The 26,437-nt window shown below is 39.5% G+C and overlaps 1 protein-coding gene across 1 annotated transcript in view; it reads right to left on the reverse strand.

The window, feature by feature from the left end:
* Positions 1 to 26,437, reverse strand: part of RPS6KA6 (ribosomal protein S6 kinase A6) — a 64,473-nt gene that overhangs the window by 17,959 nt on the left and 20,077 nt on the right. Inside the window, exons 4-15 of the mRNA XM_035113870.2 lie at positions 20,701 to 20,782; positions 19,513 to 19,593; positions 18,744 to 18,823; positions 16,853 to 16,959; positions 15,850 to 15,887; positions 10,603 to 10,745; positions 9,166 to 9,236; positions 7,973 to 8,061; positions 5,920 to 5,984; positions 3,759 to 3,861; positions 3,153 to 3,277; positions 1,393 to 1,518 (exon numbers count right to left, since the gene is read on the reverse strand). Of these exons, the coding sequence (XP_034969761.2) occupies positions 1,393 to 1,518; positions 3,153 to 3,277; positions 3,759 to 3,861; positions 5,920 to 5,984; positions 7,973 to 8,061; positions 9,166 to 9,236; positions 10,603 to 10,745; positions 15,850 to 15,887; positions 16,853 to 16,959; positions 18,744 to 18,823; positions 19,513 to 19,593; positions 20,701 to 20,782 (1,110 nt within the window). The remainder of the gene's footprint in view (positions 1 to 1,392; positions 1,519 to 3,152; positions 3,278 to 3,758; positions 3,862 to 5,919; positions 5,985 to 7,972; positions 8,062 to 9,165; positions 9,237 to 10,602; positions 10,746 to 15,849; positions 15,888 to 16,852; positions 16,960 to 18,743; positions 18,824 to 19,512; positions 19,594 to 20,700; positions 20,783 to 26,437) is intronic.

The following is a 26,437-nucleotide window of genomic DNA, read 5'->3' on the forward strand; positions in this document are numbered from 1 at the left end:
TTTAAAATAAAGGAACTGGAGATAAAGTAATGAACTTGGTGGAGAATTAACAAACCCACAGGGCACCTTGCATTTGGCTTTTTAGTTGCTTTTCTGACAATGGGCTACCATTAATATAAGAACGTATGAATCTATAAAGGCCTTTTCTTTGAAATGCCTTGAAGGAAGTTCTTTTCTCTTGACAGTACAGAGCAATTGTGTTAAAGGGGAAGGACACAGTGACAACTTCTGCCATTTATACCATTTATATCAAACAGGATAGGAAGAGATTATCCATGTGTTGTCATGTCTTAAAGGAAGAGGATGTTATGTTCACTTTCTAGCCTCTTATGATTTATAAGCATGGGGGGGGGGTGTAGCATTGCACACTACTGCAATGCTTATCTACTATTGACCATACATCAGTTGGTGTTCACAACTCATGCACTCAAGGTTCCTCTTTAGCCTATATGTTATGATGCTCTGAGAAACAAGTACAGCAATAGCAGTGAGGATCTGATCACCATTTGGCCAATGTAGGTCTTCTGACTGGAGGACCACAAATGACTGAAATATTTACTTGTTTCAGTTTATAATCAGCTTTATCCCCAAGTGCTCAGTTGATTATCAGTTTCAAAAATATTTTTATTTGACTTCTGCTTTATTTTGAAATATGTATGGAATGCTTAATCAGTAAAATCTAAGCCAAGCAGTGTACATTGTTATTTTATTATTAATAAACACAGTTGAGATCAGCAAAGCATAAAAACAGAATGTACAACGCTAAATTATATGTCTGGGTTGGCATGCTGAAAGAAAAAGATTTTCAGCAGGTGTCTAAAACAATACAGTAAGGCCATTTGCCTAGCATCAATAGGCAGGGTGTTTCGAAACACAGGTGTGACCGAACTAGAAGATTGACACCTAGGTAATGTGAAACATATAGCATTTGTAAAAAGCGCAAGTTCTACAGACAGAAGCTGTCCAGAGAGTACATATGGCGGAAGGCAATCCTCCAAGGAAACTGGCCACAAGCCATTAAGGGCTTTATAGACCATTTCTTTATAGAAGATAAAGAGTATTGTGGCATCAAAGAGGCTAAATCTTTTTAAGTGTCCTAAGCAACTCCAATAGGGCATTACAAATGTATTCCTAAGTTGCAGGATACTCCCTCGGGTACATGAAGGTAACTATACGTAAGCAAGCATACTGAGTATTTATTGTAAAGCTTACAGTTGAATAATGTTTTAATAACAGGCTGCTTTATAAACATTAGAGTGACAGGTCTTTGTTTTAAAAATACACATTTTTGTATTTTGCAAAAAATTGTTAAATAGGGTTAGAGGAAAGAGATCTAAGATCTATTAATACATTTACCAGTACCAACTATGGAGAAAGGAACTCCATATATACCTTCACAGCAAACTCCATGCTTGAAGCCATGTGGATGCAGCGCTTACACACTGAATATGAGCCAACACCAATGTCCTCCTTAAGTTCATAAGCATCTGTGAATAGTGCACTGTTCCCACGAAGTTGCTAAAAGCAAACAAACTGTCATTTAAAGCTATACACAATTATTAACAATCATTTCATAAACTTCAGTAAATGATTCAGTTCCCAAACATATGTAAAATGTACTAGATGCTTCTGCAGTGTGCCGAAAGTGGTACAATAAAGACACAGAGCTGGGAAACAAGATCATAATTTATTGGCCAAACATAACTACTGATAGTTTTGTCTGCCTCAAACAGGACCCTAAGGACAAGAAAATGTAGCCATGAACTGTAAGGGAGACATTTATTCTCGATTCAGATTTGTCATGGCCAATAGCTAGTATAATAGATATTTGGATTGGATAGGGCTTTGGAAGCCTGATGATCTGCACCTAAATGTTAATTGCCTTATGTAAGATGTGAATAAGATATCCTACATAAGACATGTTCCCCGCTCCCTGAACCTCCAAAAAAAAACAATCGTCAGCTGGGAAAATGTGTGTACTAGCTAGAATTTTGAGATTTGACAAGTTTCATCCTCTATGTTTATTTATGAACCTGCTACAGCAAGGGTGGGGAACTAGATCCAGTTGGCAGGCTGGATTCTAAAATCCCTCCACCGTCCTCAAGGGCCAGCTTTGGAAGATGGGTGGAGCTGCCCACTTGTCAATCACCTGACATCAGGTCATGACTCAAGTGAGTTCTCTCTGAGTGCTAAATTAGGAAACACCTTTAAAGTCTGTTTGCAAGTGTGGTATGTATTCAAACCATGCCAGCAGGTGGACATTTTCCCTTTGCCGCTCTACACCTGGAAAAAATGACATTTTCCCTCTGCAGATCGGCAGAGGAAAAAACATTGTTTTCGGGCACGTTTTGAATTCCTACTATGCTTGTAAATGGACCTCAGAGGAGTTCCCTTTCAGCACTCATCGGCGGATAAACACTGAGAAGAAGTTCTTTTAAAAGCTTGTTCTCAGCACACCTTCAAAAGTCACTAGATTTCAGCACACGTTAGCTGATTGGCTCAGAGAAAAGCCCTACCAGCTTACTAGCAAGTTCCCAATGCAGCTGATTCCAGTCATGTATTCCAGCCATGTATTTGCCTGCCCCACTCCTGATATTACATATGACAACCCATATGATGCTACATATGATGTTCGGTGCAATACAGATGGGTGTGGCTTGGAGAAAACTGCCTCGCAGGCCAATTAGATCTGTGAGACAGAGGTCTTCTATTGCTGTGCTAGAGGATTAATATTCAGAAAATAGAAAATATGCATCCTGTATAAACAATATACCGTTGTTCGGTCCCAGCTCCTGCCAACCTAGCAGTTCGAAAGCACGTCAAAGTGCGAGTAGATAAATAGGTACCACTCCAAGCGGGAAGGTAAACGGCGTTTCCATGTGCTGCTCTGGTTCGCCAGAAGCGGCTTTGTCATGTTGGCCACATGACCTGGAAGCTGTACGCCGGCTCCCTCGGCCAATAATGCGAGATGAGCACCGTAACCCCAGAGTCGGTCACGACTGGACCTAATGGTCAGGGGTCCCTTTTCCTTTATAAACAATATTTGCTTAATAAGCAATTACTGCAAATCTTACTACTACACCGCTGGAAGTAGCTATTTCAATAGTTAAATGTGAATACAGGACCCAAGGTGGGAAAATGCAACCTTTTACCTGTACTATTGGCAATATGTTGTTGAGAGGGGAGATTTTGTGGTCTTCTATGGCAGTAGTTGCGACAAAGCTAAAGCCTTTGAAGAGCTGGTGTGCATTAGCACTAGGTGGAACTCCTGGAGAATCTAATGATTAAATTTACATTACGTTAGACAGCCCATAATACGTGTTTTCCCACTGCAGTTATGGATTTTTTTTTCACTTTTTGAAAAATAAAGGCAAGTATAAATACTAAGCTCATTTACATTTACAAGAATTTAATGGATCTATAAGAGGAAGAAACTGTGACAAAGGCAGAAGGAATAAAGGGCTACTTTGTCTTCTTTCTCAGATTTGTTTTTCAAACAATTAACTTGAGGATTTAATTTCAAAAAAGGATCAAAAAGCATTTTTAAAAGGAAGCAAATTAATGATATCCTCAAGATATTATTGATAGAGTGTTTGCTATAAGTGACCAATACAATAATTATATGTGAGCTGATTATTGTTTTTCAGCAAATTAGATCTGTTCCAACACTGCTTGGATTTTAAATGAAATTTACACTGTAAATGGGCGTGGTAGAGAAAAGTTTATATTGTTTTTGTTTCTTTGTTTTACCAATTTACCTTTTGGTGTTTTTGCTGTGAATTCTGGATCAAAACAAAATGTGTCTTCTGGCCTCCCAGAAGCAGGTTTAAATGGAGGCAGAATCTCTCTCCTGAATAGTTTCTGAAAATGGAATTGCAATAGTATATTATTTCCTCATGAGCGCAAACACACCACATGCAAATTAAAGCATCAAAATGTAAAGTAGGTATTTCTCTTTAAGTTGGGTTCACCTGATTCTCTAGTGTGAATCTGAAGAACTTCCAAAAGGCTACAAAAAAAAACAATTCTCTGCATGCTTGAGTGGGGGGAAAAGACAAGAAAAATATGATCTTTCTCCTGACTCACTTCTAGTACACAATGGCTGGACTTGCACATTAACGCTAAGCCATGGCTTAACAGTACATGCATGAGTTGTAGTGAGCTCCAGTGAAACATTGGGTTTCTACTCTCACTTCCTCTTCTCTTCCTGTAAAGTTGGAAAAAGGACTTCCACAGAGAATGGTTATATTCTAATAAGATATAAGGCTATGAAGATCTTAATACGTAGACAGGAAATGCAATGAGACTGAATTGCTTAAGATAAAAAATATTCAGTATAGCAAGTATATCTTTGGACATTCCACTGACTGTTGGTATCCATCAGCAAATGTTTGGTAAGCAAATAAAATTGATTAGATCAAAGTTTGATCTAATGGTAAATGAAAGCAAGCCAGAGAGAAATTAAATGAAAAGTGGAATCAAAGATGATACAGAGACTTTGGAGAAGAATATGGGTAAAGGATTGGCAGAACCAGAGGGTGAAATAGTAGAGTTGGGGGGAACAGATAGTGAAATGGAAAAGCCCTTCACAAGGGTGTTTGGAGGAAAGAAACAGCGAAATGGTGGATTTTCTGCAGGAATGGAATGAAGTCATGGATGGAGAGAGATGGGATCTGTAATCAATAGAGCTGAGAAAGAAATGCTCTCTGTGTACAATTTTGAATGAACTCCAAAGAAAAAGCTTTCAAACCTCTGGCCCTTTTCTTGGAAATGTTTTTTAGATAAGGATGCAAAACCACATCAAACCCAATAGGAAATTGGACCTGAAGACACTGAACTGGGGGCGAATTAATGGATACATAACAAAAAAAGAACTATGGAATAATATCTCAATATATGATAACAGCGGAGAGACTTATGTGGACAATGACAGAATTTTTATTATTATTGTTAAATATAGAGGCATGGTTGTTGAACTTATTGGAGGCAAAGTTGATATGTTCGATTAGAGGAAAGCCATTCCTGTCTTTTATTAATAAGATAAAAATTAGAGTGTGAAATGAGAAAATGAATGAATTTTAGATATTTAGGGCTGAAGGTTGGAAATGGCCGCTTACCTGGTGCCAGGGTGGGTGGCAGTTGTGGTGTGTCACAGCTGCCCCTCTACTCCCCATGGGACAAGATGCCACTTCATAGCGGCTGATCGTTTGGGGATCCACAGGAGAACACGTCATCCTCAAAATTCAAATTGCCAAATCAAGGGCATGCTGGAGGCTGGGATTGAGCGGTGACCAGAGTGGATAAGTCTTCACTCTGGTTTGACACCTGAATATTTAGATTGGTTGTGCCCGAGTTCAGGACCACTATGGTTTAATAATTGCTGTATTTGGAGTCAGGAAGGAATTTTCCTGCAAACAGATTGGGCCCTCTTGGAGGTTTTGCCTTCCTCGTAGCAAAAAGGCATTGAGTTGAGATGAAGAGGTGTGATGTCAGGATATCCCATTAAAGGGGACTAAATGGGCCTCTGTCCAGTTTAAAAGGCCATAGACTGTTTAATTAACCAAAGGCCTGGGAGAAGAGGAGTGTTTTTGCCTGGTGCCTAAAGATATAGAAGAAAGGCACCAGATGATCCTCCTCAAGCATTACGCAACTAGGGAGTTCCCACAGAAAGGACTCACTTTCCTGGAGGAGATACATGAAGAAAGATACATGATGACTGTAGGGTCTGGGTCGGTTCATATGTGATTCTCCCTTAATGTTTTTTCTTTTTAGAAAATAGGTTTTCTAAATAGATGCTAGAAGTACACAATGGTTGGCTGCTTGAACAATTTGATATATCCCACATTTTTATTTTTATTTTTAAAAAGGCAACATTACAAAAATGGAGTGTTAAATTTCAGCCTTCTTTTATCTACTCACATTCCAATCAATGGTTGAAAAGAAAGGATGTCTCTTGATTTCTTCAACCCCATCAGGACCAGCTCCTGTCATTGAAGGAAATGAAAGGGACTAAATCAAACAGCGTAAAGAAAAATCTTGTGGGGCATCCAAAGAGGCTTTGACTTTTAGTTGCTCAAATAGCACCTCTCTACCTTACCTAAAATATATTGGAATACAGTTTCAAAACTAAGGGTTTTGAGTTATAGTTTTGAATAGTGGACTGTTGTCTCTTAACACAATTTAGTTGATATGCCTCAAACCTTGGGCACTCTTTGAATCCCAGCCAATATTTAGTAACCAGATTTAGGAGAAAGTCTGAGGATATGGAACACATCTACTTATAGCATTTGAAGTGAAATAAAAATTCCAGGATTGACCAGTTTTTTCACCTTCAGGTGTACCATGAAAATGAAAAAAGAACCAAGATGGTTTACATCAGGTACCGTACCCACACATACATCACTACCCAGAACAAAAAAGCCCCTGTCACAGTTATTAGCAGACTACTATAATTTTATCTTTGGGAACACAGTATTTTATTAGTGCTTTATACAACAAGTTCAGAACAGAATACATCCCAAAGGAGCTACATAAACTACATCAAGGTGAGGAACCTCTATCCCTCTGTAAGTTATTGTAGACCAACTCCCTTCAGCCAAAGCCTGCAAGTTCAATGGTCAAAGATGAGGAGTTTTAGTTCAGCAACATTTGCATGGCCACAGGTTCCCCACCCAAACTACATTATTTTGAATGACGGCTCATTTTGATGAAGCAGAGTATGATTCATTATAACTTGAACACAAGCAGCAATTAGAGTCAGGCTGTATCAGAAGACGAAAAAGAATGGATGTGAGGCCACCACCTGTCCTGTCATTTGGCAGCAGTCATTACATCAGGCTGCAGCAGAGAAAGAACAAGAAGAGATGCAGAGGACACACCATTGATTCCACTGAAAGACCAGCAATGCTACTGAAGTTTTCCACTCTAACAGGTCATTAGAACAACTTGAACTCAATTTGCTCATTTCCTCTTTTTTTCAAATCTATTTTCCATGGGAAATAGTATAACCTTTGCATAAGCCAGGACAGACCAGAACTTAATATTTAACACTCAACGAAATGCTTGGTTCGAAAGCATCTTTAAGACATATCCTTCTGTGGTTTTGCGAAGATTCAACAGAATGAATCTATGATAAACAACTAAAATAAGCAGGCCTTAGTTGCTTACAATATAGGCCAGTGATGGCGAACCTTTTAGAGACCGAGTGCCCAAACTGCAACCCACAACCCACTTATTTATCGCAGAGTGCCAACACAGCAATTTAACCTGAATACTGAGGTTGTAGTTTAGAAGGGGAGGTTGGCACATCCATGCAGAGAGGGAATGGAGAAATACAGTGGTACCTCAGTTTTTAAACAGCTTAGTTCTCGAACTGCTTGGAACCCGAACACTTCAAACCCAGAAATGAGTGTTCTGGTTTTCAAACCCTTTTCGGAAGCGGAACATGCTCTGTTCAGAGTATAACTTTCATTTTGAGTGCCACACTTCTAGTGTGAGGGAAGCCTGGGCTGGGGCGGCAAGCAAGCAAGCAAGGGATGTCACCACCACCTGCACCCCCCAGCCTGCTCCTGCTTGCAGGCATATAGGAGTGGAATCGGGCTACTCTGCACGGGAACAGGAGCTTGATTGGGGCTGCTCAGCTGGGGAGGTGCAGGCTCCATCACACTTTCCATTGAGGGGTTTGCAGCGGCACTCCCCTCCAGGGAGAAGTTTAAAGGAGCCTCCAGTTCCGCATCAGATCCCCTGCAAGCTGGAGTTTGTGGCTACATTTTGTACACACACATCCCGGCGCCCCATCTGAGGCACTTCTACTCGGACACAAGTTGAGCTGAGGACTTGACACGCTGCCCTTGCCTTCTACCAGCCCTTTGCTGGGGCAACAGCGCACGTGCCCACAGAGAGGGCTCTGAGTTTCCCCTCTGGCACGCATGCCATAAGTTCGCCAACACTAATCTAGGCGATACAAACTTACCTAACCTATTTGAAGGATTCCTTTTAAACAACATCCGGAGAAGACTTTGAGCTTCAGTACTAAGAAACTGTGGCATGCCTAGTTTTGCTCTAGAAAAAGAGAGAATTCATATTCAAAGTATACTCATTAATTAAATAAAACATAGACTATGATCTGTGCAATACACTTCAATGCAACAAGAAAGTATGCAGTTCAATTCAATTACCCTAAAAGAGCACATTTAAAATGGGTTTACCTATTCATGTCATCCACTTTCTATATTGCATCTCACGCAGAATTGCATATCATTCATCTATTCCAGATAAACAAACAATTTGCTGGGAATACAATACTCCATTATGCTTTCATGAGCTGACTATTTAATCAGAGTTCTTTGCAAAGCTTTTCTCCCCATTCCGTAGTCCAAAATCATTGAGCAAGTCACCAGAACAGATGCCCAGTCCCAAAAGCACTCACTGTGACTGGTGAGTGGCAAGAATCTAGTATACAATCTGGCAAGTAAAAGTGTTCATCACTTTTCCAAGAAATATATCTGATACTATACAGAAGCTTTTTAAAAAACGGGGTGGGGGAATGAACACAGTGATCTTAACCATTGCACAAAAACCTGCCAGCATCGCCAGAGCAAGTTTCTTGCAACACTAACCAAAAGCTATGGTTTGCAACATTGTGCCTCTGCTGCTGGCAAGCCCCAAACTAACCCAATTCTAAAGATTAAACCGTTTGACTGTAAGTTTAATAAGCAAAGACCCTCTAAAGCATGGGTAGTCAACCTTTTTATACCTACCACCCACTAATGCATCTTTCTTGATGGTAACATTTCCTTACTGCCCACCAGTGCTCAATGGGGGGAGGATTCAGCTTGTGCTGTAGAACCCCCTACCACCCACCTAGAATCCTGAAATGCCCACTACTGGGCCATAGGGACCAGGTTGACAACCCCTGGTCTAAAGCATAGAAGCCATTGAAATTTAAAGAAAATGCCATCTCCAAAATGTAATTTGTTCATTTGTAGAATACATTTTCTAATCATTTAGGTCATGAAGAAAACTGTATTTTTACTCTATATTTTCTTTCATTCAAGTTAAAGATTGTTGTATGGTATTAGTCAGATATAATTTGTATTATACTTTCTAAGTTGGAAATACTTAGAAATAGAAATATTTTGAGATAGAGAACAGAAAAATACTTACTTGAGGATCATATTCATAGTTTCATTTCGATCTTTACCTTGAAATGGTAGTGTACCAGTAAGCATTTCAAACTGGGAAAGAAATAACCTCAGATCAAACTTTTATAAAATCTAATTTTAATTTGGAGGAATTTTGAACTGGGGGTAGGAAAGCAGCAAGAAAATAAAATAGCTAGACATGGAATTTATGATAAATTGCCCCACGGAGTTTGGAGGGCCATTAGTTAAAATGCAGCAATACTATTGGCAATTGATAGTTTGTTCAGCCATGGCACATACAGACATACTTATTGAATATTCCAACAAAAACAAAATGCCCTTGGCTAAAATTCAGTCCATGAGTTTGTTTTAGTTGTTCATTACCACAATAAAAAGCACAAAGGAATATAAGATTCTTCAATCAAATGGTTATGCTAAAATGTATTAAGGTTTTCACTGTCAACTTCCGCTTGGATCGCCGTAGAAGATGGCTGAAAAAACCATCTCTCTGGTTCCCACAGGGTAATTTACGAGGCTGTAAATGGGAGTATGCAGCCTCCTGAAGGGGGTACGGGAAGATGCAGTCTCATCCGCAGATGCCCACCACCAGCTTTGACTTCGGAAGGAAGGAGGGGCTGGGGGCACTGGATGGAAAGCCCCCATGGGAGCCTGGATCTCCCGGGACGCCGATTCTATGAGCGAAAACAGGCTCCATGACAAGAGAAAGATTGGATATAAGTCGTGGACATGCTTCAGACAAGGAAAGAAGATTTATTCTGCTAAGCTCAGCCACTGAGAAAACAAAATATAACAGAGGAATGTACCCAAGAGCAAGAAATGGTATGTGACGGAGCTGAAGGGGGGAGCGAGAACTTTCTAACTCTGGTTTACTGTGCCTTACAATTTACTTAACAAAACTCCCTCCTGAAGAACTGTAAACAACATTTATAAAGCAAGCGAGATCGGAAAGTGGGAAATTTATTGAATTAATATGGTTTCTTAAATATATAAACTGTGTGAATTGAAAATATAAATAATTGAAGTATGTATTTTTGGATTCACTTGGAATGTGGTTAAAGATTCCTTAAAACATGGACATCAAAGAGAAGCAATCTCATTAGGGTTAATTGTTTAATTGATATTTGTATAATTTGAAAATGGATTAGATATTTAAATTGGAAAATCTAATAAAAATGTTTATAAAAAAAGGTTTTCATTGTCAAAATATTGTGTGGTGAAATGTTTTCAGTTGCTGTACTTCAGTTATTCAACACAGAAAATAACTACAAATTTCACAGAGAAGGAAGTATATTTTAAAACAAAAACTTTCTCAGATTTTAAGCTGGGCAATATAATGCTATATCAAATATCTTGACAATCACAAAAACATGTGGACAATGGCAACACCATACAGCACATCTAATTGTCATGTAAAATTAGGTAATGAAATTTACAGTACCATAAGAACACCAAATGACCACCAATCAGCACTCTGGTTGTGGCCTCGTCTGTTTACAACTTCAGGAGCCATGTACTCTACAGTACCACAGAAAGAATAGGCTTTCTTTTCTTGATCCACAGATTCTTTGCTGAGGCCGAAGTCTAAAACAGTATTATAAAATATTTCACATAAAGCAACTTTGTGCCACAGGGGCTGCAAAACATTACAAGCTTGAACTGTGTATTTTTTAGTATACTATCCTATAGCCCATAGGACAGAAAAAAATGGGATGCAAAACAGCTGATCAATGAACTCTCAAACAGAAAAATAACTGAAACATAAGCAAACTGCATGATAACAAGGTATTATTTTACTGTTTTATTTCCTGTACTATAATGGCTTCATGTGCTCAGGGTTAATTAATATTATATTATTGGCCTAAAGGCAAAATAATGAAAGATACAAACAAAGTGGTTGCCATACGGTTCCACCAATATATAAGCTTCAATGGCTCATGGAAATATTAATAAGTCACTCTTGGCTTATTATACTTCAAACAAAATTAAATAGTTTTTTAAAAAGTGGATCTAAAAAAAAAGCACTATGCTGGAAGACCGAACATAATCTGTACATACAATATAACATTTATTTTAAGGTATGCTTTCAGTGCTGCTCATAATAAATGCACACAGTGAATACAAGGACAGCAGAGTTTATTAAATAAGTTGGCCTCCTAACAAGACATTCTATGTGCACGCAGGTCCCACTATCTGCCCTTGTTACCTGCAAATTCACTTATCTGAACACAAGGAATTATGCCCAAATCTTGATATATACACAGCTGACTCCGAAATTCCAACAGCCAGAGTTTGCTCATTTCCTTATTTGTTTGTGCTTTGCTCATCAGTGGCAGCCATTTTGGGGCAGAAATCATGGACAGAGGGAGGGGAGAGTGAAATCTGACAAATCAGAGAGCAGGAGAAGTTGGACAAATCAGTTTTTCTTTGTAATCCTTTTGCTGGTTGGTTGCAGCCATTTTAGAAAGAAACTATGGTGGGACGGGGCAGAAAATGATCATGGATTATAAATGTTCTAATAGGGGGGAAATGGAAATCATTAGCTCATTGTGTGAATGCTCACCCAACAAATGATTCCCCTGGAACTGTAAGTGGAATCTGCGTGTACAAACCTCTTGCCAAATTCTTGCTGTACAATGTAACATGAAAATGTTCGTCAATGGCAAAACTATTACTGAAAAGTCTCATTTTTATCTAACATAAGGAATTATGGCTGTATTTTTAAAGACATAGAAACATGCCAGTAGCAGCTCATATTGACAAAGCTGCTGCTTGGTTTAAAATCAGTTTGCCTCCAGCTGCTGTGATTGAAGTTTCAAGGAAAGAACAGGTTACAAGAATCGATCATGTCCAGTTTTCTATAAAGCTTTTTCAGACCATTAAATCTTTACATGGCTTCCACCAGTGTCCAGAAGCACAGTCTGCAAGTTAATCCAATGGTACAAAGGCAAAACCAGCCAAGAAAAAGTAAGGGGAGTGTGTGTGTGTGTATGTGCATGCATGTTTAACTTTCATCTGTAATATTGTCTCGCTCCCCCTCAGGATTTAGTTTAAAGCTCTCCTGATTAGGTTCTCGAGACTCTTAGCAAACATATTCTTGCCAACCGCTATGAGGTTGAGGTGCAGCAAATGCCCGTTTACAAGTTCACATCGTAATAGCATTCAAACATAATATCATACAATCATATTATTAAATCAATCAGCCATCTCATTCAATCATAGAATCATTCATAATTATAATAACATTGCAATACAATCATAATATCATACAATTACATAATCATAGACACACCACACCATACAACCACACAATGAGATCAATATCACATAATCATAATATTTCCCAATCACAATATCATAACAATGCCATCAGCAAATATCATAGCCCTCAGCTCCTCAGCCACATACCCCACCCCCACCCCAGCTGGCCAATGCAAAATGAATTTCAAGGAGAGGGAAATTAAGCCTCTCCCATTTTACACTGGTCATCAGCAACATATGCTGGAGGAGTTGGATATAGGTTAATTTCCTTCATTAATGATCATATGATATGACTGGATGATTGTACAATATGATAGTGTGATATTGTGATGGTATGATATTGTTATATTGATTGTATAATTGTGTGACCATATGATATTATGACTGTATGATTTTGCTATTATGATAGTATGATATCATGATTATATACTATTATATGATATGATTGTTTGATATTATGATTGCATATTATATTATGATTGTATAATTTGTTTTAGCTCCTTGTGCCCCTTTAGAACAATACATTTCACAACTTAATGTTGTCTTCTACAAAGAATTGACTTTGCTAACAATGCCACACCAAAAGCTTAGTAAGCTTGACCAAATAACATGTTTTTTTCATTTCGTTTGCTGTGGCTATGCAAAATACTGCCAAAATTCACTTGTAAATGCCTACTTTGCTTTTTTGTCCCTTATAATAAAGCTGAAGAGAATTTAAAGCGTGCTTGCTAACAAGCAAATTTCAACTATATTTTAGCATCTTTCTATTAAAATTGAAGCCTGCAAAATAATGCACTATTCCCCTCCATGACAGAAAGAACATTCTGTTCTAAATTCCAGTTCCCCCACGACTGCAGAAGCAAGGGAAAGGGACATTCCAGACCTATCCAAAGAACAAGACCCACCAACTACTATTCAAGAAAGAATGCCAGCAAGTGAAGATCAACCAGGCCCAAACTGGATGTAAAGACATGCTTAGAGGCCAGTACTTTGTTCAGCTGACCAGAAGTACTGATCTCTAACCTCCCCTTGCCCCTTTTCTCCTAGAGCCATTCTTTTGCTTTTTTTTCTTCTTTTCTTTTTAACTGAGGTGAGCCACTTTGGGAGAAAACAATTTTCTACAAAACGTGACAAAAATAAGATAAATGTAAACCATCCACATGGAACCTAAACAGGGATTTTACCAATCCTCACTCATCCTAAATTTGGGGTGAACCAGCTCCTCCCTGCATACTATTTTTCCTGTTTTTTCAAGAGTAAAAATTGAAAATTTTGAAGGACCCAGATGAATTTTCTCTCTTTCATTCTTTCTGGAATGACTGAAAGACTAAACTCAGATTGTTTAGTATGAAGATAATTAAGGCAATCTACAATGATAATATATCTACCTCTACTTATGCAGGAGTTATGTTCTGGGGATCACACATAAAGCCAAAAGCGTGTATAGCCAAAACCCATTGGGTTCAATGGCAGGTGGGATTGCCAAAGTAATTCTTCCTGAAACCCTTGTCCCTTTGCAATTTTTTTTAGTTCCCCCCACAAGTGTGTAAATAGTACTTCTGCATAAATGTACTTTTATAGATGTATACAACATTTAAATCCAAGGTGCATTTCTGCACTTATACAACATTCCATCTACATGAGAGAAGTGTACTTCCTGCTTGTCTTTGGTGACCTTTGATATACTTTGGAGATACTAGAAGCAAATATTCTGTGTCTGCTATCATTCTGACATAATCCCTCAACTCTCTCATCAAACAACTGTGACACACAGATCCTGATACAAAACTAAGACATTAATACTTTTGAGGCTACAATCCTTTGTGTGCTTACTTGTGGAAAAACACCACTAAACAGACTCTTACTTCTGAGTACACATGCAGTGGATTATTCTGTAAATTTCAGCAAGATGTCAGAAGGTATCCACCAACAAGTTCTTAAATAACTAAATGATCAAACTGCTGAGCTTCTATTTGAAATATTTCCACCTGATTTATAAATTTCACCTAAACTTTACAGTTTAACTGCTTGGGCTTTTTGCTATTTTTACTTTATGTGTCTTTTTTTAAATAAACTACTACCGGTATGAAGAAAAGTGTCTAATACATTTAGGAGCTGAATAAATATATATGAGCAATGTACAACAAATAGAAACTATGCCTGACAAACTGGGCCATCAAATTGGAACATAGTATCTGCTTCCATCATAATTTTGGACCAAGAAATGAATCTAACAGCTGACATCCTCTGCAGAAAAGCAGAAGTAGATTAAAAGAATCATGAGGATATTAAATTATACTTTGGGGTTCAGACCCACTAAAAAAAATGCAGACAAGAACCACTTCCACTTCACTGTTGAAAATCATTTCAACAAGGATCCATGGGTACTATTGCAAAAATAGAAGGCATTTCCTTTGGGCAACTGAGGTCTCAATTTCAGAGACCCCCCTTCTTGATGCAGCCTCCAAGCTCCAATGCCATTCTGATCCAGTGACTCCTTACAATAATCAGATGATTTTGCAGAAGCAAGGCATTGGTGGTGAAAAATTCAGAAGCTGAATATATATTCAATTCAGAAGCTAAACCAATATATTAATAATATATTGTTGCAAAATAAGTGCTTCGGCGCTATATTCCTGAATAACCATCTCTACCCCCATCCAGCCCGGATAATGAGGTACCACTCAGAGGACCTTCTAGCAGTTCCCACATTGCGAGAAGGGAACCAGGTAGATTACCTTCTCGGTAGCTGCACCTGCGCTATAGAAAGGTGTTAAGGAGGGGGGGAAACTACACACATAAAAACACTGTAAAAATGTTCTTTTAAAAAACGTTTTGAAAAAGACATTAACTTTTGCACAGCTCACTGTTGCTATTTAGTGTCACATTTGTATGTTGCACTTTACAACACATTTAAAATGTTTTATTTGCAGTTGTGTAGCTGAGTCCAGAGATAAACAATTATATAACTTTCCGTAGACATCTGAAGGCAGCCCTGTAGTGGGAAGATCGTAATGTTTAATGTTTCGTTGTGTTCTTTTATATTATTGGGCAGGGTACAAGAATGAACGAATGAATGAAATTCTTCTTCATCTTCTTCTTCTTCCCTGATTTAATAAAAAATCTCCAAGAAATGCTTAACAGTCAACAGGATGGTGTATGAGAATAGGTGAGCTTGCTGGCTAGGACATTGGAGGAAGTCACAACAGCTTACAACCTGGCTAGAAGAAAGTAATTTCTGGCTATATCCACAAGATCCTGACATACAATAACCTCTAATACTCTAAGTCTAAAATGATTGAAAATGCACAGGAAAAAATGCACATAACAACAGCTATGAAAAACTAAATGCAGTAGCTCCTATTACAACTTTTCAAGATACTTATATAAATATTTTTAAAAAGTTATATTGGTAAGTTCCACCTACCTGTTAACTTGATATGTCCTGCTTCATCAAGCAAAATGCTGAAAATTAAAATCCACATTCACCAATACACATAACAGGAGAATTTATAATACATTTAATTTAGCAAATGAAATAATAATTAAACCAATATTATTTATATATAGGCATTCCCCCCCCAACCTTATGTGGAGGTTATGTTCCCAGGCTCTGCACATATATGTGAAAAATGGAGGGCACTATTGAGAGAGGCTGGGAAACAGCTCTCTCTCAGCAGATCTCATCCATCCCATCAGTCTTTCCAGGGTGGCTATGTACCCTTGGACGTGCATGCCCTGTCTGTCTCCAGTGACCAGAAAGTTGAGCTGTGGGTTGGTGGCTGGGTGGCTCCTGGTGCCCAACACTGCTGCTGGGCTTCTTGGCACTCTCCCTGGTGGTCTTGGAAGTTGCTGGAGACTGTTTATTTTTTATCTAATTTCTCCCCCACCCCTCAAGAAATAATGTTGCTGCCTATTTGTTGGGCGGCAAGGGAGAGGGCGATCAGAGGGCAGAGGGACTCTCAGATCCTGTCCAAGGAACAAAACTGACACAAGCGAGTGAGCGAGGGACGGGCAGATGGGCGGAGGCATGGAGCACCTCCCACCCCACAATGTCTCCGCTGCCGAGGAAGAAGACAAGGAGAGTGAGTTAGTGGAGGCGGCAAGACAATCAGAGCGGCCATGCAAGCTGTTCTCCCCCACTCTCCAGGTCTCTCCTGCTCTTTTCGAAGTGTTTTGGCACCATTTCCTGGTTTAAATCATTTATTTATTTCACGGTGATGCGTCTAAACATGGTCGCATGTGAATGGAATGCGCGTAAGTGGGGGGGTGCCTGTATTATATTAACAAATATGCAATACTCTATTTTCAATATATATTAGAATAAAATATCTAAACTTTCATGTGATTCTATATTCTGATTACAAAAAAGGCAAATAAATCTTCGAACAAGAGTACTGTAGTAACGGATAAAATACATTTTACTTTACTTTTCTGGCTTCAGGTCCCTGTACACAATTCCCAAGCTGTGCAGATGATCCAAAGCAAGGGCCAGTTCTGCGAGGTAGAATTTCACATCTTCCTCTGTAAACATAACCTAATAAGAACTATATAGATTTACATTCTGATCTTGTTAAATTTCTGCATATCTAAGATGACTATAAACTCCCGTAAGATCTAAAAAGCTGTGATGCATGTACCCCCCATAATCCAGGATGATGGGAGCTCAGGCTGTATATAGGCCATCAGAAAAGACAAGCTAGAGAGGGCTAGCATAAATCCTGCTAGCTCCCAACGGAACAGATATTCAGATCATTCCTCCTTCTTCCCCTCATCCCTGCTAAAAGATGACTGGGATGGACAGAAGGGAAGTAGAATGATGCTAAACTCCCTAACAGATCATCATGTGCTCTACTTGCACACCCACTCCCTCCACATAAAATAAAGATCTGAATGCAGTCCAGATACTCCTTGGTATAAAAATGCCAATAACTGATTTCAGAAAACAGCCATTTTATAAAAATAATTTGCAACTTGGAATGAAGTAGGTAGAGATGTAAATGCCAAAGTATATGAAGTATAAAAATATTTATAGAAACAGGTGGAAGAGATCCAAAGCAGAGTCAAGATTTTCATTTTCTCTTGTTCCGAGGAAAAGTAAATACTGAAACATACATTCCTGTTTTAGGAATGAGCAGTTGTAAATGGGAGGCACATTTCTCAGTCCATACTGTATACTGAAAGAATTACAGGACAATCCTATGTATACAGGCGTCCCCCCACTTACGCGGGGGTTACATTCTGGGGCCCCACACACGTAAGTGAAATTGCGTAAAATGAGGAGCGGCCCCCTTTATTAGGGAGGGCGTGCGGGGAGGAGAGAGAGAGAGACTAACCCCGGAATTTGCCCAGGGCTTCTGCCAAGCCTGTCTCAAGTCCACCTGTGTGCCCGAAGGGAACCAGTGTGAACAGTGCTGGCAGCTCACCACGGAGAGCAAGGGCCGATAAGAGCACCCAGCAGAACTAGCGCCAGAATGGGGACGTGGACACGCGGCCGAGTGGCAGGGAAAAGGCATCTCCCGACCCCACGTCAATAGAAGGCTGCCTTCCCTTACTCAATAGAAGGCCAGAGCGACAAGCCTCAAGCAAGGGAAGGTCGGTCTATTTATTTATTTATTTATTTATTTATTCATTCATTCATTCATTCATTCATTTGCTTGCTACCCGCATAAACGTGGTCGTGCATGAATGGAATGCACAAAGTGGTGGGGTGCCTGTACTTCCCTGAAACATCCCACAGATTGAGTGTGCATAGGATTATAGCCTTCAGCTCATAAAAACCAAAGAAAGTTATTTAGGTCCAGAAGGGGGGAAAACTTTTATTGGCACAAATCAAGATGTCACAGAGATGTGGCACGGTTCTGAGTTCCCTAGAATTCAAGATCATGGAACAGAATCCAGAAGCTGACCTCATGGTTACTACATCAGCCTTATTTTTGTACTCTTTTGTTTTTCTTCACTTTTGTCACTCCCTAATTTGTGCAACATCTTGCTTGGTGAATAGTTCTGGATAACTCAAAAGCTTGCCACACTTCTGTGACAGTTTGTTTGGTCCTGGTGAATGTCCTTCCCAATTGTGGGTTCAGGAGCCTTACCCAAAACACACCCATTACTGGAAACTCTGCTCATTTAATTAAATAGGTCCAGCTACTTACAGTTTTCTAAGCTGGTATGTGTTTATGGTATATGTACTAATGTATATTCAATATATATCATGCAATGCACACATGTGGAAGGATAAAAATGTAAAATTACAACAAGATAGTCCATTTTGCCTAATGTAAATATTAATTTTGTTTTCAAAATTATAGAAATACGTACCTCTTTGGATAATCTTGTGAACACATCTCCTCCCCTGAGAAAATCCAATATTAAATATAGCTTCCCTTCAGTCTGAAAAGCTGATTTGAATAATCATAAGAATACTTCATCAAAATACTAAATTAATACCCACATGCTTATCTAGAACTCTAACTGTTTTAATACTATTTACAAATTAAAGTACTCAAGACTTTTTCTACAGCAAAGATCTAATTTTGTATCCAATTTTACAATTAAGCCTTTAAAGAAAGCAGGCAAAAACCATGAAAGTTAAATTCATCACGTTTGCATTCTTATTTGCATAAGTAGAAACCTCAATCTAAATTCAACTGAACTTTATTGAGACAGGAAAAGCAAACATGTAACAAATAGGCTTCATGGGGGAGTAGAATTAGCACTACAATTTGGTCATATTGAGGCAAAAAATCCATATTTAGCAGTGTGGTCACAGGCTACCAAGATGCCATACATTATCAGTGGTGTGAAGGGTCCTTTTAAAAATAGCTGCTTATAAAACTATGGCTATTTCCAGATTGGTCAAGAACATTTTTAAGACAGACCAAATAGTGCATTAAAGATCTCATTCAGTCCAGGGATTGATCATTGTTAGTTTCATGCATGTTCACTATCAGTTTATCATGCGTTCATTCATAATTAAGTTCTATTTTGCTTTCCCATCAGTCAGCAAATCCCCCCCAAAAATTTATAACAAAATGCTTATTAGAATTTTCATTTAAATATGCATTTCAATGGGCACAAAAATACTCACCATAGTGCAGTTTGACAATAAACGGATGATTTACTTCTACTAATATATCTCTCTCCATCTTTGTACGTACTCTATCTCGAACTGCAAACAGAAATGGTTGTTATCTATATTAAGCAAGATATCTGAATTAAATCAGCCACAGAAAACTTTATAAACAACCACAGTTTAGTTAAATGGCTATTTTGACTAAGAATTTGAGGGAAAATATATACAATAGGCAGAATTCACCAAGGAGCTTCTGTACACAAACCACTAATGTTTATTCTACAAAATGACCTTCACTGGAGAAGTTTGGATGGCCACCTGTCAGGGATCCCTGCATTTCAGAGAACTGGACTAGATAACCCTTGGGGTCCGTTCCAACTCTACAATTTATGATTGCACTGGGTCACCAACCAGATTCATACATACCCCATCAAAAATGTCAAGAGAAATTCACTGCAGTAGTATGATTTACAGGTATAACATGGTATATTTGGAGAGGCCATATCTGTTTAAACCTTTATTAAGACAAGCCCTTAAAAATATGTCATTTAAAGCTAGGGAATAAATACATGCTTTTGAAGAGTGTGTAGTCTTCAGCCTTGTTTTCAGTGTTCAGGATAAATACTGGAACAAATGCCCCTCAACTTGTGCAATTTTCACTTAACATGGATATTCTGTCCCTATATTTTACATCAAAATGAGCAACTGCCAGGCAGGATAAGCCCAGGCACTTTTTAGTCAGGAAATCAAGCATTGATTTAAGATGAAGGAAGCAACTGGTTTAAACAGAAGTCTACCATCATTAAGCCATACAGTTTGAAATAATCAATAAGCAAAACCCATTGAACTATTTCAGATGTATGCCCTTGAGGACTGTAGCCAAACACTTCAGGCCTACAACATATTTACTTAGGATATAAGTATCACTACCTTCAATTGAACTTGTAATAACTTTAGTATAGGAATGATTATTAAAATATAAAACAAGGCATGGTTATAGAAAAATGTTTTCACCTGGCACCTAAAGATAAGTACTGAAGGAGTCAGGGAAGCCTCCCTACAGAGAGCATTCCAGAAACAGGAGCCACAGCAGAGAAGGTCCATTCTCATGTTGCCACCCTCTGGTCCTCTTGTGTAAGGGGCACATGAAGAAGGGGCTCTAGCCAATGGACTGTATTATTTTTTAAAAAAATGCAAGCAAACCTTTTAAAGAAGCTTTCTTCAGAACTTTCATTGCATACAGCTGTCCAGCATCAGGACCAAAAATTTTCCTCACAAGGAAAACCTAACAAGAGAACAGAGATTAAATATTTTACAAATGCTTACTGAAATACACACAATGATTGCTTTTGAAAAGCTAATGTGAAGTTGTAATCCTTTAGTGCATATGTTTTCAAACTTTTTGGGTCCATGGCTCTCTTGACCAACTACATTCTTTCTGCAGCTGTGGGGTTGCCTGCAGAGCCAGCAGCCCCTCACCCCTCACTTGTGGAGGGTTCTCTCAGCCTCCTCTCTTCTCCCCTCTCCTTGGGAGTCCTCAGGGCAGCTGCAGCTGCCCCCCTCCCGGTCTCTGAGCTCCCCCCCCTGCCCCAAAGTGAGGTGCCTCCTTACACTGCCCCACAGGGGGCCTGGGAAGGACCCCCTGGCCAGTTCCAAAGGCACCATTCACCTGGAGAGCTTGTAGTCAGGACTGCTGCAACAAAGAGCTGTGCAAGCCTTTGGGAGGCAGAGACGCAAGAGGGCATCAGAGGAGGGAGGGAAGGAAAGAGGGGCAGAGGCCAGTGTTGCCCGTGGAGCCCCTGACCATCATTCAACGCACCTCAGGGTGCCACAGCACACCCTGCTTTAGGAAAATGTCTTGTTTCCTAAACTGAAATGCTGCCACCTCTCACAACTCTAGAGGCATGATAGGAAAAAGATTTGGGTGATCTATTAGATTATACTTTATGGAACACAATCCAAGTAAAAGTCGCTTTTAAATCTGCTTCAGTAATAACCAGGAAAACACACTTAAAGGGATACATTAGTTGTATAACTTTATTGAGTAGAATGACTAAAAAAAGCATTAGCTATGTATTGGAGAAATTGTAATGTCACCCAGTCATTTATCCACATGTGGTGGCAATACCCCCAAGTCTTTTTGTTTTGGAAAAAAGTAGGCCTTATCACAAAACAAGATACCCCCTTTGATCCTAAAACAGCACTTCTATCATACTACAGTGGTACCTCTTGTTGCGAACGGGATCCGTTCCCGAGGCCCATTCACAACATGAAAAGGCCGCATCCTGAAGCGTCACATCTGCACACACGCATGACACAATGCGGCCCTTTGTGCATGTGCAAAGCGCGATTTAATGCTTCTGCGCATGTGCTCAGGTTACGGACGCGCCGAACCCGAAAGTAACCCGTTCCGGAACTTCCAGGTTCGGCGCGTCTGTAACCTGAAAAGACGCAACCCACAGCGGACGTATCATGAGGTATGACTGTACTCACAAACTGATCAACAGCTTTCCCAGAAGGATCAATGCAGCATAGCTTACAATTGCAAGGTATTAGAAGACTGTAAATGCAGACCTATTTGAGCTCTCACAACCCTGGGACTTAACATTAATGGACAAAGTGTCAAACCATGTCTAAGAGAGTTGAATAGACAAGAAAACCACTGCTTTTTAATCAACCTGGCACAGTTTTATCCCCTAATTTAACCTATTGTAGGTATTATGTCAGGCCAATTAGTGTTATTGTTGGCTTACAATATGCTCTCAGATATTCTCTACATTTATTCCATTATTTTTGAGATTTCTGGTCTTTTTGTTCTCTCACTCTTCCAGTCATCATGGCCAGTTCTATGTATTCTACCATTTTTACCCTCCACTCGTTCACAGTTGGAATGTCAGGCGTTTTCCATTTCTGTGCCAGCAGTATTCTAGCTGCCATGCTTGCGTACATAAATATTCTATGATCCTCCTTTTTAATTTCCTTCCCCATCAAACCCAATAAAAATAATTCTGGTTTTTTAGGGAACGTGTATTTTAGCAATCTTTTTATCTCATTATATATTTGTTCCCAGAATGGTTTTACTATTTTACACTGCCACCACATATGATAAGTATCCCCTTCTTCCACTCCCCTACCCACGCATGTTCTGTAAAAAAAAAAAAAAAAAGGTGCGGCCTAGTCAGTTCTCCTGGCTGGGCAATGCTGAGGCCTATTCAGTTGGCTGGGCAATGCTGGGCCTTGTTGCTGCAAAAGGCCTTTTTTCAGTTGGTTGCTGTGGAATCTTGTGATGTCACCGATTGTCTGCAGCCAATGCAGACGCTGCTTCTCCATTCTATTTCCCAGCATGCACTTTTGTCTGATTGGGGAGGTTTTGAACATGGGGTTTTAGGTTTTTTACTTTGCACAGGTGTGACATCTGTCTTTGAAAACGGTATGGGCTTGCTCTCATAGTCACATTTGACTTTGTGTCAAAATTTGAACGCAATCGGTCAAGCGGTTTCATTGAACATTGGAGACGAACACACATGCTCAGTTTACATTTATATATATATATATATATATATATATATATATATATGTGTGTGTGTGTGTGTGAAAGGCTGGACTAGATGAATCCCAAGCCGGAATTATGATTGCAGGAAGAAATATCAACAACCTCAGATATGCAGATGACACAACCTTGATGGCAGAAAGTGAGGAGGAATTAAAGAACCTTTGAATGAGGGTGAAAGAGGAGAGCGCAAAATATGGTCTGAAGCTCAACATCAAAAAAACCAAGATCATGGCCACTGGTCCCATCACCTCCTGGCAAATAGAAGGGGAAGAAATGGAGGCAGTGAGAGATTTTACTTTATTGGGCTCCTTGATCACTGCAGATGGTGACAGCAGTCACGAAATTAAAAGACGCCTGCTTCTTGGGAGAAAAGCAATGACATCACCTTGCCTACAAAGGTCCGTATAGTTAAAGCTATGGTTTTCCCAGTAGTGATGTATGGAAGTGAGAGCTGGACCATAAAGAAGGCTGATCACCGAAGAATTGATGCTTTTGAATTATGGTGCTGGAGGAGACTCTTGAGAGTCCCATGGACTGCTAGAAGATCAAACCTATCCATTCTTAAGGAAATCAGCCCTGAGTGTTCACTGGAAGGACAGATCCTGAAGCTGAGGCTCCAATACTTTGGCCACCTCATGAGAAGAGAAGAATCTTTGGAAAAGACCCTGATGTTGGGAAAGATTGAGGGTGCTAGGAGAAGGGGACGACAGAGGACGAGATGGTTGGACAGTGTTCTCGAAGCTACGAACATGAGTTTGACCAAACTGCGGGAGGCAGTGCAAGACCGGAGTGCCTGGCGTGCTATGGTCCATGGGGTCACGAAGAGTCGGACACGACTAAACGACTAAACAACAACATATATAGATACAACATTGATAGAACATGGTTATAGGCCTCCTAGGGCAAATGACAACTTGCGGAATGATACCTGTTTAAAAACTGAAATGATTTAACACTTAAATGTTATTAAATATACATTTGGTGCTTCAGGGGGTGTGTAGTAAGTAAAAATGATAACATATTTTGGGGGGAGTGATTACTGAAGTACGCACATGGTACATGCTCCAGTGTTGAAGTCAAAATACAAACTTGCTTTCAGGCAAACAGTAAGTCTGCAAATAAGGAGAATTCCAGGACCACCGAGTGGCCAACTTTGTAGAAAGCATACTATGTCAGATTAGAATAATCCTTCCCTTACCTAGCTGACCTGTTTTTTTCTAGTCCCAGTTCTACAAACTGAATTCTACAGAAATAAAAACTTAATACAGGCAACCCCCAATTTATGCACGGCTTACATTCCAAGGCACCACACATTTAAGTGAAACTGCATATATTTGAAGCACCATTGAAAAAGCCTGAAAACCTTGTTTTGTCCCTGTGAGGGATAAGAGATACCGGGAGCCCCCTCCCATACTGAATACAAGCTCCTCCCCCAGCAGGGAGGGGGAGACCTCGAGTGGCGATTCAGGAGGTGGAAACGGGAGCAAGAGTACCTTAGTGGAGCACAGGCACCGCCGGGGAAAGGAACAAGGAAGCAGGGAGACGGTAGGGAAGAGGCCAATCCCAGCTACTCCGGAATTGCGTAAAAAGCGCAGGGGGTGGAGATTCAGCATGCCTACATTTGCTGGGGGAGATTCAGCATGCCTACATTTGCTGGGGGGAAACGCGCGAATCGCCATTCGGAGGTACTGAGGAAGACTGACAGCATGCACCACTATCTGTAAATAAAACTGCCTTGAGCACTGTACATACACAGCACCAATAAAAGGATAAAATGCCGAGCTGTGTGGAGTCGTTACTCTGAAGTAGCCCACCCAGGCCACTGTGACAGTCCCCACCCCATTCTGCCTGTTTGTGACATTTTCGGGTCACTTCTGGGTTGGGGTTGCTTTTATATCCACGGCGTGAACTAATTAAGAGGCTGTATACTCATGTAAGATAGAGGCTAACTTGTACCTACTCTTCCATGTGACCTATAAATGTTAAACACAAAGGGTGAACTATTGTGTTTCTTGGGGAAAAGGAAGGGAACTGACAGAAAACCACATAAAAATACTTGCTTTGAAGTATCACTTAGACCAGGCATCCCCAAACTGTGGCCCTCCAGATGTTTTGGCCTACAACTCCCATGATCCCTAGCTAACAGGACCAGTGGTCAGGGAAGATGAGAATTGTAGTCCAAAACATCTGGAGGGCCGAAGTTTGGGGGTGCCTGACCTGTAAGATTTGCCAGTTTGACTTCTTTCCAGGTATTCTAGAGATATGAAAGCTCCCACTCTTAATTCATTTACCGTACTCTGATACTGGTGCAGAGGCTAACTATGTCAAGTCACACCATGCTTAAAAAGGATTATGAACTACCCTTAGCCTCCTTCCCCCAACTTTACTTTCATTTTTATAACCTAGCCATGCTATACTGTAACATATTTCAGTCCAAGTGTTTTAGCTGAAACTAGTTAGCAAACCATCTTTCAATAATAGCTATAAACTGTCATTTGGCTCTAACAGCTGATTCAGATGTAACACTTAACCATAGTTAACAATGAAACATAGTGGGAAGGAATATATAAAATAGCAGTGGATAACCTTTGACCCTCCAGGCATTGATGAACTACAAGTTCCATCAGCCCTAGCAAGCATAGCCAATGACAAGGGATGATAGGAATTGTAGTTCAGCAAAATCTGCTGAGTCCCTATGCCTGATATAAAAGAAGATGATATGAACAGGAAGGAAATACTCCTGATCCTCTAACCATTGATTGGTTAACTTCTGCATTAGGCCTATAAATAATATAATCAATTTAAAAAATGTTATAAAATATTCATATCATATAAAAATATTACCACACCATCCAATTTTGAATTTTCAGTGTAAAACTTATCTATAAGTGAAACTGCTAATGAAAAAGAAATGCATTATTTAAGTTTTGTTGAATATATCAACTCATTCCACAAACACGCAAATTTTAGTGTTTTAATAGTAGTGGAGATGAATACACATCCGTTTAAGGATCACTTTCATAGTTTTTCAATTATTAGTTATATGCCGCCCATCTGACTGGGTTGGCCCAGGCACTCTGGGCATCTTCTAACAAATTATAAAACCACAGTAAACATCAATTGTGTTGGCTAATCATTTACTCTCAGTAAATCAAATATGCTTTTTCCATCTTCCACCAAAAGCAATATGTACTGTTTCATCATAAAAATGACTAAAATACTTTCGAAAAGTAAAATGTCTTGTGAAAGCAGTGGAGAAAGTATCAGTGTGTGTCCTTTGTAAATTTACTATATTAAACTCCCCAACATGGATAGCTCACTATGCAGTCATTAAATACAAATCAAGTATGTACAGTGGAACCTTGGTTTATGAACACCTCGGTTTAC

This window comes from Zootoca vivipara, chromosome Z, assembly GCF_963506605.1.
Source record: "Zootoca vivipara chromosome Z, rZooViv1.1, whole genome shotgun sequence".
Lineage (NCBI taxonomy): Eukaryota > Metazoa > Chordata > Lepidosauria > Squamata > Lacertidae > Zootoca > Zootoca vivipara.